This window comes from Ovis canadensis, chromosome 2 (assembly GCF_042477335.2).
Source record: "Ovis canadensis isolate MfBH-ARS-UI-01 breed Bighorn chromosome 2, ARS-UI_OviCan_v2, whole genome shotgun sequence".
Lineage (NCBI taxonomy): Eukaryota > Metazoa > Chordata > Mammalia > Artiodactyla > Bovidae > Ovis > Ovis canadensis.
Genome location: NC_091246.1, coordinates 207,076,290 through 207,093,523, shown reverse-complemented (window position 1 = coordinate 207,093,523; position 17,234 = coordinate 207,076,290). Strand labels below are relative to the sequence as shown.

General features: G+C 37.8%; 1 protein-coding gene across 2 annotated transcripts in view; it reads left to right on the top strand.

Annotated features, from left to right (window-relative positions):
• The window catches only part of SATB2 (SATB homeobox 2), a 200,715-nt gene that overhangs the window by 91,441 nt on the left and 92,040 nt on the right, over positions 1 to 17,234 (top strand). For both annotated transcript variants that reach the window (XM_069574480.1, XM_069574479.1), the window contains exon 6: positions 8,640 to 8,742. In XM_069574480.1, coding sequence (XP_069430581.1) covers positions 8,640 to 8,742 — 103 coding nt within the window. The remainder of the gene's footprint in view (positions 1 to 8,639; positions 8,743 to 17,234) is intronic.

The window sequence follows — 17,234 nt, the reverse complement described above, 5'->3', positions numbered from 1 at the left end:
ACAAGCTGCTTCTTTATTCTGAGTTTCTGAGTCTTTAGTCTGAAAAATGGAACCATACTTAAAATGATAGGTGACATCTCTTTTCTGGGATAGTCAAAAACAAACAAGTGAGTTTAAAATTTGTCTCAGGAAGCTAAAAGAAAATTTGTTTTTTTTAGTTGTATAATTTCTACTTAGCTATAATAAGCATTAATAATAATACCATAATGTTCTCTTGCAGTTGTCTTAGAGCAATTTCAAATTAGTAAACTTTGCAGTAAGTAATTCTGGTATATTTTGAGTTCTCTTATTTTATTAAAAAACGACTTCCAAATATAAGTGGCAGAAGTGTCAGAGTGGTTGCAAATAAGGGATTTTAATCCCTCATCTATGTTCTTTATATTTAAAATTTCATGATTGGTTACAAAGAAGCCCACAATTTTCAAAAATTTTTCTGTAGTTAGGGAGATGTGTTAAACCTTCCTATTTACTTCAGTGCATAATATTTTTCATAAATAGCTTTGTCTACAATCACTGTCTATATGTTGTTTATGGTTGTGAGTAAGTATCTGAGGGGGTTGCCTCAGTTGCCCATAACACAAGTCTTCCTCCTTTCTTTCTCACAATCCCCCACTATGCAAAGTGAAGCATGTTTATTAAATGCAAAGTCAGTTTATTATTAGTCATTTAATATTGAGTGGGTGAGTGAAATCGCTCAGTCGTGTCTGACTCTTTGTGACCGCATGGACTGTAGCCCCCCAGACTCCTCTGTCCATGGGATTCTCCAGGCAAGAATACTGGAATGTGTTGCCATTTCCTTCTCCAGGACATTTAATATTAGTCTATTTAATTATATCCTATTTACATATATTTAATTATATTTTGATTTTAGTTGCTAAGTCACATTCTACTCTCTGCGACACCATGGACTGTAATCTACCATGCTTCTCTGTCCATGGGATTTCCCAAGCAAGAATACCGGAGTGGGTTGCTGTTTCTTTTGCCAGGAAATGTTCCCAACCCAGGGACTGAGCCTGGGTCTTGTGAATTGCAGGTAGTCTCCTGCACTGCAGGCAGTTTTCTTTACCAACTGAGTTACTAGGAAAGCCCTCTATTTAATTATAATATAAATATTAATATTTAATAAAACATAGTCCCATAGTTTGTGTTAAAAGTAACAGCACACATATCTTTTGGGTTATTCATATCAGTATCACTTGATGTTAACATAAATACTCAGAAGTTGGTTGTATTCTGGATTGAAAAAGTAGACTCAGATCTTGTTCATTTGTCAAAAAAAATGTGGGTATTCTAAAAGTCCAATTGTATGGTTGCTCTCAAATGATTGGAAAACATAAAAGAGCAATGTAGACTACAAAATTATATACATATTTTTAAAAGCAGTGAATGGAAATTAGATGTTTTTTGGCAGGGTGGTAGGTGGGAGAAATTTTAATCATTACTCATCCCATTTTGCAGCAACTGTATCTCATCAGGTCCAAGATGCTGTTGATTGTAAGATGCATCTCAATTTCAGTGATATTAAAGTAGTGTCATCCCTTGGTATCCCTAGGACCCCCTTGCAGATAGCCAGGTTCTCAGATCTTTAAATAATGTGTATAAAATAATGTAGTATTTGCATATGCCCAGCTCACATGCTCCTGTGTACTTTAAGTCATCTCTAGATTAAATGCTGTGTTCATAGTTGCACACTGCATGTGCTGCAGTATGCACAGGAAATTCAAGTTTTGCTTTTTGGAACATTCTGGAATTTTTTTCCCAATATTTTCAATCTATAGTATGGATGCCTGGATGCAGAACCCATGGATACCGGGGCATGACTGTATGATGAAATGGGGTAAATAAAAATTCTTTGTGCCCCAGGGCTGCTGGAGAACACTCTTCCTTGTAAAGTAAAAGTCATCATGTGCTTGCTCTACATTATCCCCTTTCAATTTTGTTTATAATAAATTGTTTTGATGTTTTAAATATAAATTGACACCAGTAAACATTAAGATGGCCTTGTTGTATGTGTCTAGAGTATTCCAGTGAGGTTTAGTGATTCAGACAAAGGCAATGAGAATATAGGAGTCTAATTTAGGGTTATAGAATGATTATAAGAAACTGGACTAATAAGACATAACATGATTTTTCATCTACAATATTCCCAAGAAATACCTCTTCTATTTTTAAAGCTTTCTCGGGTTGAATTATAAAGATTTGTATCAGTAGAGCTACTTTAAGTGTCAACTAAATGTAAAGAACTGCACAGAATTAATATAAATAAAAGGTGCCACAAATTTGAAGAGACTTTTCTGGTGACTAAAGTTTCTCATTATAGAGGTAATTGTTTTTATTTACTACCCAGTTCCTTTACTCAGTTCCTAGTGTAAACCTATTTTTTTGTTCTGTGGTTTGTAGAGCTGGAAACTCAAAATGATACAGGGAAGAGAACAAGCCTGACTGAATCTCAGGGTAGCCAACTCCTTTTTTTTCCCCTATTATCTTTTAATTATTATTATTATTTTAGTATATGTTTCAGATGTGCAGAATTTACTGTTTGACATCTGTGTACTCTACACAGTGATCACTGCCACAGGTCTAATTACCATCCATTACCATACAGTTGAGCTCCTTCACCAGTTTCACCCACCCTGCAACTCTCTTCCTCTCTGGTAACCACTAATCTGATATCTGTATCTCTGAGTTTGTTTTAATTTTGTTTGTTTTAATTTTTAGATTCCATATGAGTGAAATTATATAGCATTTGTGTTTCTCTTATTTATTTCACTTAACATAATACCTGCAAGGTACATTCACATTTTTGCCAATGAGAGGATTTAATGCTTTGTTATGACTGAGTAGTATTCCACTGTGTTATATGCCACATTTGCCAACTCCTGCTTTTTAAATGAGTGTGAGCCCAACCCCAGTATAAGACCATCTTTGATGAAGCCAATAAAAGCCCTGATATTCATTTTCTTGTGACATCAGTTCAGTTCAGTTGCTTAGTTGTGTCCAACTCTTTGTGACCCCATGGACTGCAGCACACCAGGCCTCCCTGTCCATCACCAACTCCTGAAGTTCACCCAAATTCATGTCCATTGAGTCAGTGATGCCATCCAACCATCTCATCCTCTGTTGTCCCCTTCTCCCACCTTCAGTCTTTCTCAGCATCAAAGTCTTTTCCAGTTAGTCAGTTCTTCACATCAGGTGGCCAAAGTATTGGAGTTTCATCTTCAACATCAGTCCTTCCAGTGAATACTCAGGACTGATCTCCTTTAGGATAGACTGGTTGGATCTCCTTGCAGTCCAAGGGATTCTCAAGAGTCTTCTCCAACACCACAGTTGAAAAGCATCAATTCTTCAGTGCTCAGCTTTCCTTATGGTCCAGCTCACATCCATACATGACCACTGGAAAAACCATAGTCTTGACTAGATGGACCTTTGTTGGCAAAGTAATGTCTCTGCTTTTGAATATGCTATCTAGGTGGGTCATAACTTTCCTTCCAAGGAGTAAGTGTCTATTAATTTCATGGCTGCAGTCACCATCTGCAGTGATTTTGGAGCCCCCAAAATAAAGTCAGACATTGCTTCCACTGTTTTCCCATCTATTTGCCATGAAGTGATGGGACCAGATGCCAAGATCTTAGTTTTCTGAATGTTGAACTTTAAGACAACTTTTTCACTCTCCTCTTTCGCTTTCATCAAGAGGCTCTTTAGTTATTCACTTTCTGCCATAAGGGTAGTGTCATCTGCATATCTGAGGTTATTTATATTTCTCCTGGAAATCTTGATTCCAGCTTGTGCTTCATCCAGCCCAGCGTTTCTCATGATGTACTCTGCATAGAAGTTAAATAAGCAGGGTGACAATATAGAGTTTTGACGTACTCCTTTTCCTATTTGGAACCAGTCTGTTGTTCCATGTCCAGTTCTAACTGTTGCTTCCTAACCTGCATATAGGTTTTTCAAGAGGCAGGTCAGGTGGTCTGGTATTCCTGTCTCTTTCAGAATTTTCCACAGTTTATTGTGATCCACATAGTCAAAGCCTTTGGCATAGTCAATAAAGCAGAAATAGATGTTTTTCTGGAACTCTTGCTTTTTCGATGTTCCAGTGGATGTTGGCAATTTGATCTCTGGTTCCTCTGCCTTTTCTAAAACCAGCTTGAACATCTGGAAGTTCATGGTTCACATATTGCTGAAGCCTGGCTTGGAGAATTTTGAGCATTATTTTACTAGTGTGTGATATGAGTGCAATTGTGCAGTGGTTTGAGCATTCTTTGGCATTGCCTTTCTTTGGGACTGGAATGAAAACTGACCTTTTTCCAGTTCCATGGACACTGCTGAGTTTTCCAAATGTGCTGGCATATTGAGTGCAGCACTTTCACAGCATCATCTTTCAGGATTTGAAATAGCTCAACTGGAATTCCATCACCTCCAGTAGCTTTGTTTGTAGTGATGCTTTGTAAGGCCCACTTAACTTCACATTCCAGGATGTTTGGCTCTAGGTGAGTGATCACACCATTGTGTTTATCTGGGTCATGAAGATCTTTCTTGTACAGTTCTTCTGTGTACTCTTGCCACCTCTTCTTAATATCTTCTGCTTCTGTTAGGTCTATACCATTTCTGTCCTTTATTGAGTCCATCTTTGCATGAAATGTTCCCTTGGTATCTCTGATTTTCTTGAAGAGATCTCTAGTCTTTCCCATTCTGCTCTTTTCCTCTATTTCTTTGCATTGATTGCTGAAGAAGGCTTTCATATCTTTTCTTGCTATTCTTTGGAACTCTGCATTCAGATGCTTATATCTTTCCTTTTCTCCTTTGCTTTTCACTTCTCTTCTTTTCACAGCTATTTGTAAGGCCTCCTCAGCTAGCCATTTTGCTTTTTTGCATTTCTTTTTCTAGGGGATGGTCTACTCCCTGTCTCCTGTACAATGTCAAAAACCCCATCCATAGTTTCTCAGGCACTCTGTCTATCAGATCTAGTCCCTTAAATCTATTTCTCACTTTCACTGTATAATCATAAGGGATTTGATTTAGGTCATACTTGAATGGTCTAGTGGTTTTCCCCACTTTCTTCAATTTAAGTCTGAATTTGGCAGTAAGGAGTTTATGAGAGTCAGCTCCTGGTCTTGTTTTTGCTGACTGTGTAGAGCTTCTCCCTTTTTGTCTGCAAAGAATATAATCAACCTGATTTCGGTGTTGGCCATCTGGTGATGTCCACCTGTAGAGTCTTCTCTTGTGTTGTTGGAAGAGGGTGTTTGCTATGACCAGTGCATTTTCTTGGCAAAACTCTATTAGTCTTTGTCCTGCTTCATTCCGCATTCCAAGGCCAAATTTGCCTGTTACTCCAGGTGTTTCTTGACTTCCTACTTTTGCATTCTAGTCCCTTATAATGAAAAGGACATCTTTTGGGGGTGTTAGTTCTAAAAGGTCTTGTAGGTCTTCATAGAACCATTCAACTTCAGCTTCTTCAGTGTTAGTGGTTGGGGCATAGGCTTGGATTACTATGATATTGAATGGTTTGCCTGGAAATGAACAGAGATCATTCTGTCATTTTTGAGATTGCATCCAAGTACTGCATTTTGGACTCTTTTGTTGACTATGATGGCTCCTCCATTTCTTCTAAGGGATTCCTGCCTACAGTAGTAGAAATAATGGTCATCTGAGTTAAATTCACCCATTCTAGTCCATTTTAGTTCGCTGATTCCTAAAATGTCGACGTTCACTCTTGCCATCTCCTGTTTGACCGCTTCCAATTTGCCTTGATTCATGGACCTCACATTCCAGGTTCCTATGCCATATTGCTCTTACAGCATTGGACCTTGCTTCTCTCACCAGTCACATCCACAACTGGGTGTTGTTTTTGCTTTGGCTCCATGCCTTCATTCTTTCTGGAGTTATTTCTCCACTGATCTCTAGTAGCATATTGGGTACCTAACTGACCTGGGGAGTTCATCTTTCAGTGTCCTATCTTTTACCTTTTCATACTGTTCATGGGGTTCTCAAGGCAAAAATATTGAAGTGGTTTGCCATTCCCTTTTCCAGTGGACCACATTTTGTCAGAACTCGCCACCATGACCCATCTGTCTTGGGTGGCCCTAGATGGCATGCCTTAGTTTCATTGAGTTAGACAAGGCTTGGTTTATGTGATCAGATTGACTAGTTTTCTGTGATTGTGGTTTCAGTCTGTCTGCCCTTTGATGCCCTCTCTGAGTGCCTACTTTCTTAATGGCCTTTCTCTTAGCTTGGACATGGGGTATCTTCATGACTGCTCCAACAAAGCACAGCTGCTGCTCCTGACTTTGGACGTGGGTTATCTCCTTTCAGCCAAATAGATTGACACTGGCCACTAAGAAAAGAGTGTTAATGAAGATGCACCTGAAATAACAACAAAGTAGGGAGGCCAAGGAGCGGGAGAAATGTGGATTATTTGGGACCAGAGTGATATGGGTTTGTTTCCTGGTGTTATGGGCCAGGGAGAGTTGAGGGGAAGCTCCAGGCAGGACTTAAAACACTTTCCATTTTAATCAGCTTTCTGGGACACTTTGCAATGGAAGGTTTAGCTCTGACTACTGCCATAGCTATATATCTTATGCCTTTCCAGAGGGTAAGATTCATAACAACCAACAAAGAAAGATGACAAGTACATCTGTAATTATTCACATACACTAGAGTGGCTGGTGCATCTGTTATTAGACGGCTTTCATGTTAAATTTTTCATTATTATGACATTTCAGTTTGGCATTTTAAAATTTCATCTTTGTCCCTTTTCATCTGTTACATTTTGGTGCCTCAGATATCCCACATCAGAGCTGTGTTAGGCACAAGGGAGAAGAAAAAAGAGACATAGTCACTGTCCTCCAGGGTCTCATAGACTGGGACAGAGAGGAAAGCTCAGCCCAGAGAGGGAAGGAACTAGCCCAGCTAGCCAAGAGACTTCTATACTCCTTGTTAATAAGACACAAAGTAAAACCCTGCCTCAGGAAGATTAGGGTTCCGTTGATCCTCTAAAGTAGCATGCAAGGCTCGGAAGTTCTGTGATACACTCAGGTGTTACTAGCTCTTTGTGTTTCCCAGGCTGTGTTCAGAGCCTCAGATTAAGAGAGTTCTCTTTACTATCTCCCAATAGAGAACAGAATTGTCATTTAGAAATCAGCAACTGCAGGCAGGACAGCCATCTGCTGTATAGAAAGAACCAAAGAGATTTCTGTAAATTGAATTAGGAATCCCCACTCCCCTCATCAGTACTGTGTAGTGATTGAAAAAGAGGGAGCCTGTGAGCTCAGAGAGGAAACTGTCTTATATGGGAGTCTATGCAGGACTGTCTACTGGTGTTTGAACTTTCTGGTAGATAAGTTGCCAACGCCTTGATTTATTGTTATCCTTTTTATCTTGACTACTTCGTCAAAATGCCATTAGAAGTTCTAAGATTTCCTTCAACTGCTTCATATCTGGGGAAGCCTTTTGTAAGAAAGATGAGATTTCAAGGCAGGATATAAAGCCTTACATAGGTCATTTGGATTTCCTGACTTGTTTATGTCCATTTGCTTTTTGACAGAATTTGCAGAAATAAAACCTGTGTGCAAAACATACACATATACTCTCACAGTCGTTCAGGTATAAGTGAACATCTGCCACGAATGTTGGTCCAGGCATGCCATATTGACTGGAAACGTATCTCTGTATGGAATTTAATTCAAGGTGTGCAGTTATAGGGCTTGCCTGGCGGCTCAGTGGTAAAGAAGCGTCCTGCCAATGCAGGAGACACGGGTTTGATCCCTGGGTCAGAAAGATTCCCTAGAGAAGGAAATGGCAACCCACTCCAGTATTCTTGCCTGGGAAATCCCATGGAGAGAGGAGGCTGGTGGGCTACAGTCCATGGGGCCACAAAAAGTCAGACACAGCTTTGCAACTGAGCACACACATGCAGCTGTAATTTTTAATTTTTCAGTGGTGAGTCAGGTTATGTTCCCCTTCTTTTTCCTTTTAACTGCAATTTCAAACAAATCAGCTAAGGCGTTGAGCTGAGGAGAGAAAGGAGTATGAAGAGTAAGAAGGAATCAGGTACTTTAGCACTCAGAAATTTTGATGCATTTTTGGTTGAAACACAGTACAGGTGTTATGTTTAGTTTCCCCTGCTCTAAAATAGCACTGTTAATTTTTTCATTTGGTGAATTTTCACACAAGTGCTAATCACACGTTTCTATAAATTATATTAATTTAACTTATTTTCCTAAATGTTGTTCTGCAGTGTGTAGCACGGATGTTCTCAGATTCTTGGCTGTGTAAGCTTGTTGCAGTTGGAAGCTGAACAGAAATATTTGAAAGGCATTATTTGGATTACAGATACAGAAGCATCTGATCTCACCTTTTGCTGGGGTTCCTAAATCACAACTGTTCTTTGCCTTTGCAGTCAATCTACATGTCCTGTCCCCTCTTTTTGACATTGTCCCCCTGTTGTTTTTTTGGAGAAAGCACTGTCATCTGCAGGTTAAAGGGCTGGTAAATTTCTGTAATTGTGTTTAATAGTTTAGTTTGTAGGAGAATGACTTCTTCAAACTTAAAAGACAAAGGAGATTGGTATAGACTATAATGTCCCCTTTCTTGTCCCTAAAAAGGAATACTCATATCAAAAATAACTTTTTTTTTCTTTGCAGAGTATGATTTCATCCATTGTAAATAGCACATATTATGCCAACGTGTCAGCAACCAAGTGCCAGGAGTTTGGGAGATGGTATAAAAAGTACAAGAAGATTAAAGGTAAATTGGCTTATATTTTTGAAGCTGATTTTCAGGTTTTTAGGTCAAGGAATTGTTGACTCTTGGGAATTTCTGTTGATTTAGATATAACTTTTTAATAAAAAATTTATATAATTTTTTTCTAAAGGTAGGATTTTTTACAATTGAAATATAGTTGATTTACAATATTGTGTTAGTTTCAGGTATACAGCAAAGTGATTCAGTTTTATTTTTTTCCAGATTCTTTTCCATTTTAGGTTATTAGAAAAAAGATATTGAATATAGTTCCCTGGACTATACAGTAAATCCTTGTTATTTATTTTACATATAGTAGTGTCTGTCTGTTAATTTCGTCCTCCTAATTTATCTCCCCTTCCCCCTTTGCCAACCACAAGTTTATTTTCTAAGTCTGTGAGTCTTTTCTGTTTTGTAAATAAGTTCATTTGTATTATTATTATTATTTTAGATTCAACAAAAAATAAATGATATCATATAATATTTGTTTTTCTCTGTCTGACTTCACTCAGTATGGTGATCTCTAGGTCCATCCATGTTGCTGCAAATGGCAATATTTCATTCTTTTTTTTGTGACTGAGTAGTAATATTCTGTTATATGTAAATATCATATCTTTATCTGTTCATTCATTGATGGACACTTAAGTTGCTTCCTTGTCTTGGCTGTTGTAAATAGTGCTGCTGTGAGCATTGGGGTACAAGAAAGGGTTCTCTTAATATTTTCATTAAGAGATCCAAATTGGCTCCTTTAAAACTAAGATGGCATTAAAACTAAATTCTTAGCATAATGTATGAAGTTTATAGTTTTCACAAGAGATGCATGTGAAGGCTGAAATCTTTAAAAATATTTTGAAGTGGTATGTTTTAGACAGGCATGTCTATTTTAAAAACTTAATAAATCATTTTCATTAATTTATTAATGTAATTTAAAAGCAGTCATTCTAGGTTAAATTAGCACTTATGGTTTAAGTACCAGTTAACAAACTGAAAGGAGTGTGTGGTATCAGGAAATCTTTGATCAGAAGTGGAGTTTTGATGTTGTGTTTACTTGGAGACAATTCCAAAATAGTGGTTAAAGCAAAGGGACTCTGTAGTCAGGAGAATTTGTATTCGGAAATTTGTCTTCTGTTTGCTAACTGTGTGGGTTTGATTAAATTATTTAACTCTACCAAGAATCAGTTTCCTCATCTGAAAATTGGAAGTAATAAAAGTAAATCGCTAACTAGCTACAAGGACTAAGTACCTTAATACTGGCACAAAGTAATCTCTTAATCATTGTTACAGTATTTTAGTTGTTGTTTATTAATAGTAGTAGTTCTACTAGCAGTAATATATTATATATGGAATTATATCTGGTACTGAATATACAGTTCTCTTATCATCAATATAATAAATGGCATATTATTTAGGCCATCCAGCCCTTTAAGTATATCAATCATATTTGGCCTTTGCAAATTTGTCAATGTTGGAAAAATTCTATTCTTCCCATCCCAATTCAAAGGCTATTCAATTCAAATGCTACCAGCCCCTGTGGAAATTGGAATTTGGGGGAACAGAACAGATTGGTGTTTGAGGGTCCTTCTAGTCCATATTTTGCGTGACTATGACATCATCTGTTGCACTTTATTTGGGTATTCAGAGCCTTGCTAGTGGTTTACTGCCCCTGTGGAGAGGGTTAAATGGCAATTTATGGTGGACAGGTAAAAGTAAAGGAAGAATTTGTTTGTTTTTATTACCCTGCAAGTTTTCTCTAGGGAAACAGTATCAAAGTAGTGCCTCTTGGCTGTTTTTGGGAGTTTGTTTACAAGGTTACCTTTTGAAGAAATGAACTTTATTTTCATTGGTGGCACATTTCTCCTTTCAAAGGAATGAGAGCATTTTATGCTAAATATATAATTTGTAAGGAAAGTCAAGAGGTTGAACTACCCAGTAGAGATTAAGTTCACTGAAAATTCAACTAAGATCCATTCCTTTTCAACATATTCTAAAATTCTTTAGACTTTCTAGTTTCTGGTTTGGGGACTTGCTTTAGAATGTTACTAATATTAACTCTTGTACAGGATAAGATGAATAACTCCTCATTCTACGACATGATTGTGTAGTTCCGAAGTGTTTCTTTTCTGTAAGTGTTGTCTCCAAGTTTTTCCTTTAACATCAGGTTGTTAAAGTGTTTGAACAATATCCTCTTTGGCTAAAAAAATCAAAAGAATCATACTGCTTGAAGGTCATTTGTTAGATCTCATTTACTTGCTATTATGAGAGAAAGGAAGAGAATGTACACACTCTTTTAATAGTCTGGAGTATAATTCTAAATTCAGAAAGACTGGAAATTTCACTGTAGTGTTCTCAGAATTGCCACTGCAGAATGTGTGTGTGTGTGTGTGTGTGAGTCTGTGGTATGTGTATGTCTTCACATACACATTAACACTCACGTCTTCTACTTTTCTCTTTTCTTTCTTAGAGATTCAGTTCTTCAAGCTCTGTTTTTTCCCCTCAAGATAGTAAATGCACAGTTAATTCTTTAAGTGCCATAAAAGCAGACTGAGACCTCGGTTTCAGGAGGTCAAGGATCCACACCTGGAGAGGCGGCCAGACACTATGTACACATGCTATTCAAAGAGATGGCGCTAGTCATTGCTGTTGAGAGTGTGCGTGTGCATGTGTGTGTCAGTAGGAGGAGAAAAGGGAAGGTTAAGGTATGTGTGAAGTAAACACAAGCTGCCGTAAAACAGTTCAAGTGGTGTTGATTCATCAACCAAGGGAGTGGGAGGAAAAACAAAGAATTCATGACAGGTAGAACGGTGTGCAGAAAATAAACACTCCAGAGAAGTGCATTTTATTAACCTTCAACCTTCGGAGAAAAGGAAGTGTTGGACCTATACAGGAACATTTCCACTCGGAAGCTTTATGCTATGAATAGGTGTCACTGTGGGGGTTCCTATCTGGTAGAATCCATTACTCATGAGAAAGCAGTGATTTTGTTTGTGAAATTTCCAAACATCCAAACATGGAAATTTTGTGTCCATCCATTTTCAAAATGGAAAAACAAAACAAAAACAACAAACCTGGAATTTCAAGCCTGGAAATAAAGTAGCAAAACCAGAATTCTGCTTGCGACTCTTCCTTTGCTTAGTCGCTCAGTCATGTCTGACTCTTTGGTGACCCCATGGACTGTAGCCCGCCATGCTCCTCTGTCCATGGGGATTCTCCAGGCAAGAATGCTGGAGTGGCTTGCCATGCCGTCCTCTTCCTCAGAACCCAGAAATCAGTCTTTTATTGTCTCCCCACCCCTTGCTTGTGTCCATCCGATAGTTACCAGCTTCCATGTATCATTGCTGATACTCAGTGTAGAAGAAAATCTGACGCTAACTTACTGATGGCCCAAACTAAATGCACTCTGCATTGTTGAATATGTTTCCTATTATCTTCTAATGTCTGTTTTAATAAAACAGTGGGAACTAAATGGTTGCTTCTTAATCAAAACCATGATTTCCTAAACATAAGCTATGTGATTCTGTTACAAATTGCCACATATAGATCTTGTAGGTCAAAATTTTTTTCTCTTCTCATAGAAGTAAATAAACAGTAAAATAATTATATACTTTGAAAGATCAAAGTAAATATGACTAAAACCTGGCAAAAATAAAAGTCTACTGAAAGGATTTGAAAAAAAAAAAAAAGATCAGATTGCAAATTCTATAGTTAATGCTTAAATAAATATGAGAAAAATGAATAATCAATAATTTGATATCATTAAAAACAGATGTGAAGACTGTATACAAATAGAATTGTCTAAATTTTGAAGTAAACATTTTAATGTGCATTTTTTGAATTTGTTGTTATTATAGCTAAACGTTTACACTTACTCTTTAAAATGTCCTAAGTTGGTTTGGCTTAGCATGTTAACTTTATTTTCCTCAGTGATCATAGCAAAGCACATTCTGTTTACCTTTTTCCTTTAATTTCAAAGACAATCATAGTTGACACAGACGTATTTGAGTTAACATTAGTGTTAATTTAGGATAGATGGGGAGACAGTTTGTATACTATGGTTTTAAAGATCAGAACTATGAACCTACTCCCCAGGAGTTTTTGATACTGAAGAAAATGGAAGTGGGTGAATGGCATAGTTGGTTGGTTTAGATGACATTTTTTTTATTGCTATTCATCTCATACTATAATTGCTTCTGGCCTAGTTTATACAATGTAGAGCTCATAAAAACTCCCAGGTTTAAGGGGGAAAAAAGTATACTTTGTGGAAAAACAGAGCAAAACAAAAAGAGCAATATTAACAGTTGTTTATGTAGGAATCTTAGTATTGGACACAAGATTAATCCACAGGGACCTAGAAACAGTCATGCTATTAATTATTTTCAAGAATTCTAGGGGTTGTGTGAGACTTATCTATGAATTTTTCTTTCTTAAGTGTTACACATTTTATTAAAACACTAAATTTTTTAACCTAAGTCATCTTATGTATTAAATCTATTTAGATATAAACTTGCCCCATCATTTTTATGAAGCTAAGTGGCAATTATGTGCAATATTATTAGAAATTTTGTTATTCTGGCAATCTGCTTTCACAGGGGAGCTTAGAAGAATATGAAAGTACGTTAACAAAGAAGGGATGATATACTTTAAATGTTCCCTAATTAAAACCTAATAAGTTTAAAAAAATAACTTTATATTTAAAATGTTTTCCATCTGGCACCAAAAGCAAAGTGAAGTATCATTTTTGGTCAGGTCAATCTCAAGTATTTAATATGTCACAAGAATTAAGGGGTCATTGAAAGTTTACACAAATCTAGTGGATCTCACAAAATTGTTTGTGTCATAAAATAATACCACTAGAGTGAGCAGACCTAACCAAACCCCATACTTTGGCCAGAAAGCAAAATTATCCCCATCACTTTCCTTTTCTCAATCATTGCTCAAGAACCCCTGATTGCTAGTTGTCTTAATTTTATTTGTTTATTTGAACTTGTTTTGCAAAATATTAAAAAGCTGGGAGAAATGAGGATTTTTAAAAACCAGTGTTACTTCCTCAAGCCTGGTTTATTCTAGTAATCAGTATTTTATCTGACCCTGTCTGATCTAGTCTTGCAAGATCAAACGTCCAGGCCAGCAAGCAGACAGTAAACAAAGCCCGTGAAGGGTTTCAGTAAACACAAAGATTAGATGTTGAATGAAAATTAAACTCCTTGAACTAGTCCTCTGTACTAAAGTGGTTAAGTGGGTTGTGATTAAAAGAAATAAGTAATTATGATCATTATAGCTGAAATGATATAATGTTACCACATTTAAAGCACCTCTTGTACCCAAAAATGATTGTGTCATTTACAAAGTGGCGCCTCAAAGTTGAATAGAGAAATGAGTGTCCTCTGACCTGGTTCCACAAGGCAGTCCTTGCTTAGCCTTGGTGGTCAGGACAATGCCTTTAATCAACTGCCGATACTTCTCCCTCTGCTGCCGTTTAGCTCTGATGAGGTCAAAGTAACTTAACTTTCGTCTACCTAATTCTTCTGAGTCATGAAAGAAATTTGCTTTCAGTTTTAAATCTAAATTAAGGTGTTTGGCAAGGAAGTTTGTCTGCCCTCTGCCTATAGTGTACCTCGCGTAAAATAATGACAACATCAAATCCTTGAATTTTATATGAATATTAGATTCACTGAAATAGAAACATCACTTCCGCAAACAAGCACTTTCCATCTTAGTAGTTCTCCAACGTTTGAAAGAGCCTTGTGCATTTACACTGGTAATCCCTGATGTTCATTCATTGATCACCTTATCCTTGCTGACCTTCAGACTAGGAGCTTGTCGGTAGTATCACTAAGTGGAAGGATGGTGCGTGGGAAATGTCATGGAACCTAACCTCAGATGTGGACTCATTTCTTAATTGGATTTTAAGAAGCTTATTCTAGCTGTACTGGTAACTGTTTCTTTAGCCTGGATGTATTTATTCATAAATGTTTAAAGAACGAAAACAATCATTTGTCAACAATGTGGTTTGTAGATGAAACAAACTTGCTATCTTCTCATACTTATACTACTTATAAGCCATTTGGATAGTAGCCACCACTGGTGGCTCAGATGGTAAAGAATCCTCCTTCAATGTGGGAGGCCTGGGTTTGATCTCTGGTTTGGGAAGATCTCCTGGAGGAGTGCCTGGCAACCCACTCCAGTATTCTTGCCTGGAGAATTCTATGGACAGGGGAGTCCATGGGGTTGCAAAGAGTTGGACACGACTGAGTGACTAAGCACCAGTACAGCATAAGCCATTTAAAAACATGTGTTAAAAAGAATGGAAAGGAAAAAAGGACCTACTTTTCTAATCTCTTCATTTTTTTCATCCATTCATCTATCCATTACAGTTTGAAAGAATTATAAGACATGGTTTCTGGTTTTTAAAAGCCTATATTCTCTATGAAATAATTAATAATATAACATCTTTTATTATCATTCAGAAAGACATCAACTACTTGGCAGGATTTTAAGTAGGGATCATTATATAGTCCTCCTTTGCAAGGAAGTTACAGTCACAATTAGATGATTAATTTTGATTAAATGTTTAGTGAATATCTCTACTATATCCCATATTCAGTGCTAGAAGCAGAGAGACATTCAGAAACATGTAAGATATGGTTCCTACCTCTAGTTGTGTTGCCTCATCCTAGCAAGGGAGGAGAACCCTATAAGTGTATCTGGCAAATATATAGCAGTGATATAAACTAGTGCAGTGGTAACATAGAAGAAGGTCTATAAATTATACCTGCTGGGTGTCAGGTTTGGTTGGGAGTGAGGGGTAATTTAAAAAGAAGTAGCATATGAGTTAAACCTTAGGACAAACAGAGCTTTTCTCCAAGAGGACAAGGAGAAGGAAGAACCTTTCAGGAAGCTGCAAGTTCATCAGTATAGGTGCAGAGGTGCAGAAGAGCATAATGTATTTAGGAAATTTCGGTGGTTGTCCAGTGTGTCTATCATGATACTGTGAATATAACATGCCCAGAATGGCTAAGATTTTTGATTGGTAAAAAGGAAAAGATAGAGCATGGCTGGATGTGGGACTGACGGTGGCACCAGACATTGGTGAAAGAGCAAAAATGTTTGGGACTTGGCTGTGAGAAGCTTTTGTGTTATAGTAATGCAAAATAAAGTTGGAAAGCTAGTGAACACATCTTAGGGCACTCTGAAAGCCCAGTTGAGACATTCTGAGAAGCATTGAAAGTTTTTCAACAATGAAGTGAAATAATGGTAATGACAGTTTAAAAAAAGTCTTCTAGAAGCCATCTGAAACCATTGTATGGATGTGAGTGTATACGGCAGGAGGGGAGGCAAGTGAGAGGAAGAGGGGTGGTGTGCACACTCTGCAGAATACAGGCAAGCGAGGGAGGTGGGGCTTTGGCTTTGGTGGCAGGAATGGGAAAGAGAGAGGTGACTGGTGCACTATGTGGGTGGAAAGAGAAAGGAAAATCAAAGTAGAGTCCAAGGTTTTGAGCTTAAGTGACTTTTGGATGGTTTTGACAGAAACGTATTGATATAAACTGAGAGGAAGTTGCTGGTGCTTCAGAGAGTTGGTGAACTAGTGAGAAATATCCACTGGGCTGTTCAAGGTGTGGAGCCAGCTTACCAAAAGACAGGACTAGAGGATAGATTCTGTAGCCAATTTTTTGGATATAATAGTTGCAGTGGAGGATTCTCTGAAGGAGAAAGTTAGAACAAGCAGGGATTGGAAGCTTTGAGGCATAAAAGGGCCAGGGGTTAGAAGACATGATTAGAGAGAAAGTGAGGTTTCATGGAAGTCAAGGGAAGATGGGTTACCAGTGGAGAAACATTATCAAGGGGGACAGGGGCAAGAGAAGGAGAAGAGGAGATTGGAAGCCCTTGCTGTTGTTTAGTCACTTAGTCGTGTCCAACTCTTTTGTGACCCCCATGGACTGTAGCCCTCCAGGCTTCTCTGTCCATGGGATTCTTCAGGCAAGAGTACGGGAGTGGGTTGCCATCTTCTTCTCCAGGAGATCTTTTCAACACAGGGATCGAACTTATGTCTCTTGCATCTGCTGCTTTGGCAGGTAGATTCTTTACCATTCAGCTACCTAGGAAGCCCCTGGAAGCTCTTAGCTTTGGCAAAAAAGGGACCATAGTGACATTGGAGGGAGCTATTTCCTTGTCATGTGAAAATGAAGAGAAGTTATATACATCAGAGATGGAAGGTTATAAGGAAGTGAGGGCGCAGATAGCGACTGAGTGATGAAAGGATGTAAGAGAAGCTAACTGCAGCATCAGGCGTGAGGGCAACACGTACTTCCACCCCTACTCTGATACTCAGGAGAAAGAGGATGGAGCCAGAGGAGGCCATTATGTTCTGATTATCTAGCAGTGAGGGAGAGAATGGTTGGGACGGGGGCTTGGTGGGGAACTCTGAAATAGGCTCTGGACCAAATATGTTTGGGAAACAGAGAGAAACAAGGAGTTGAATTGGGATGATGTGGTTAAAGGTT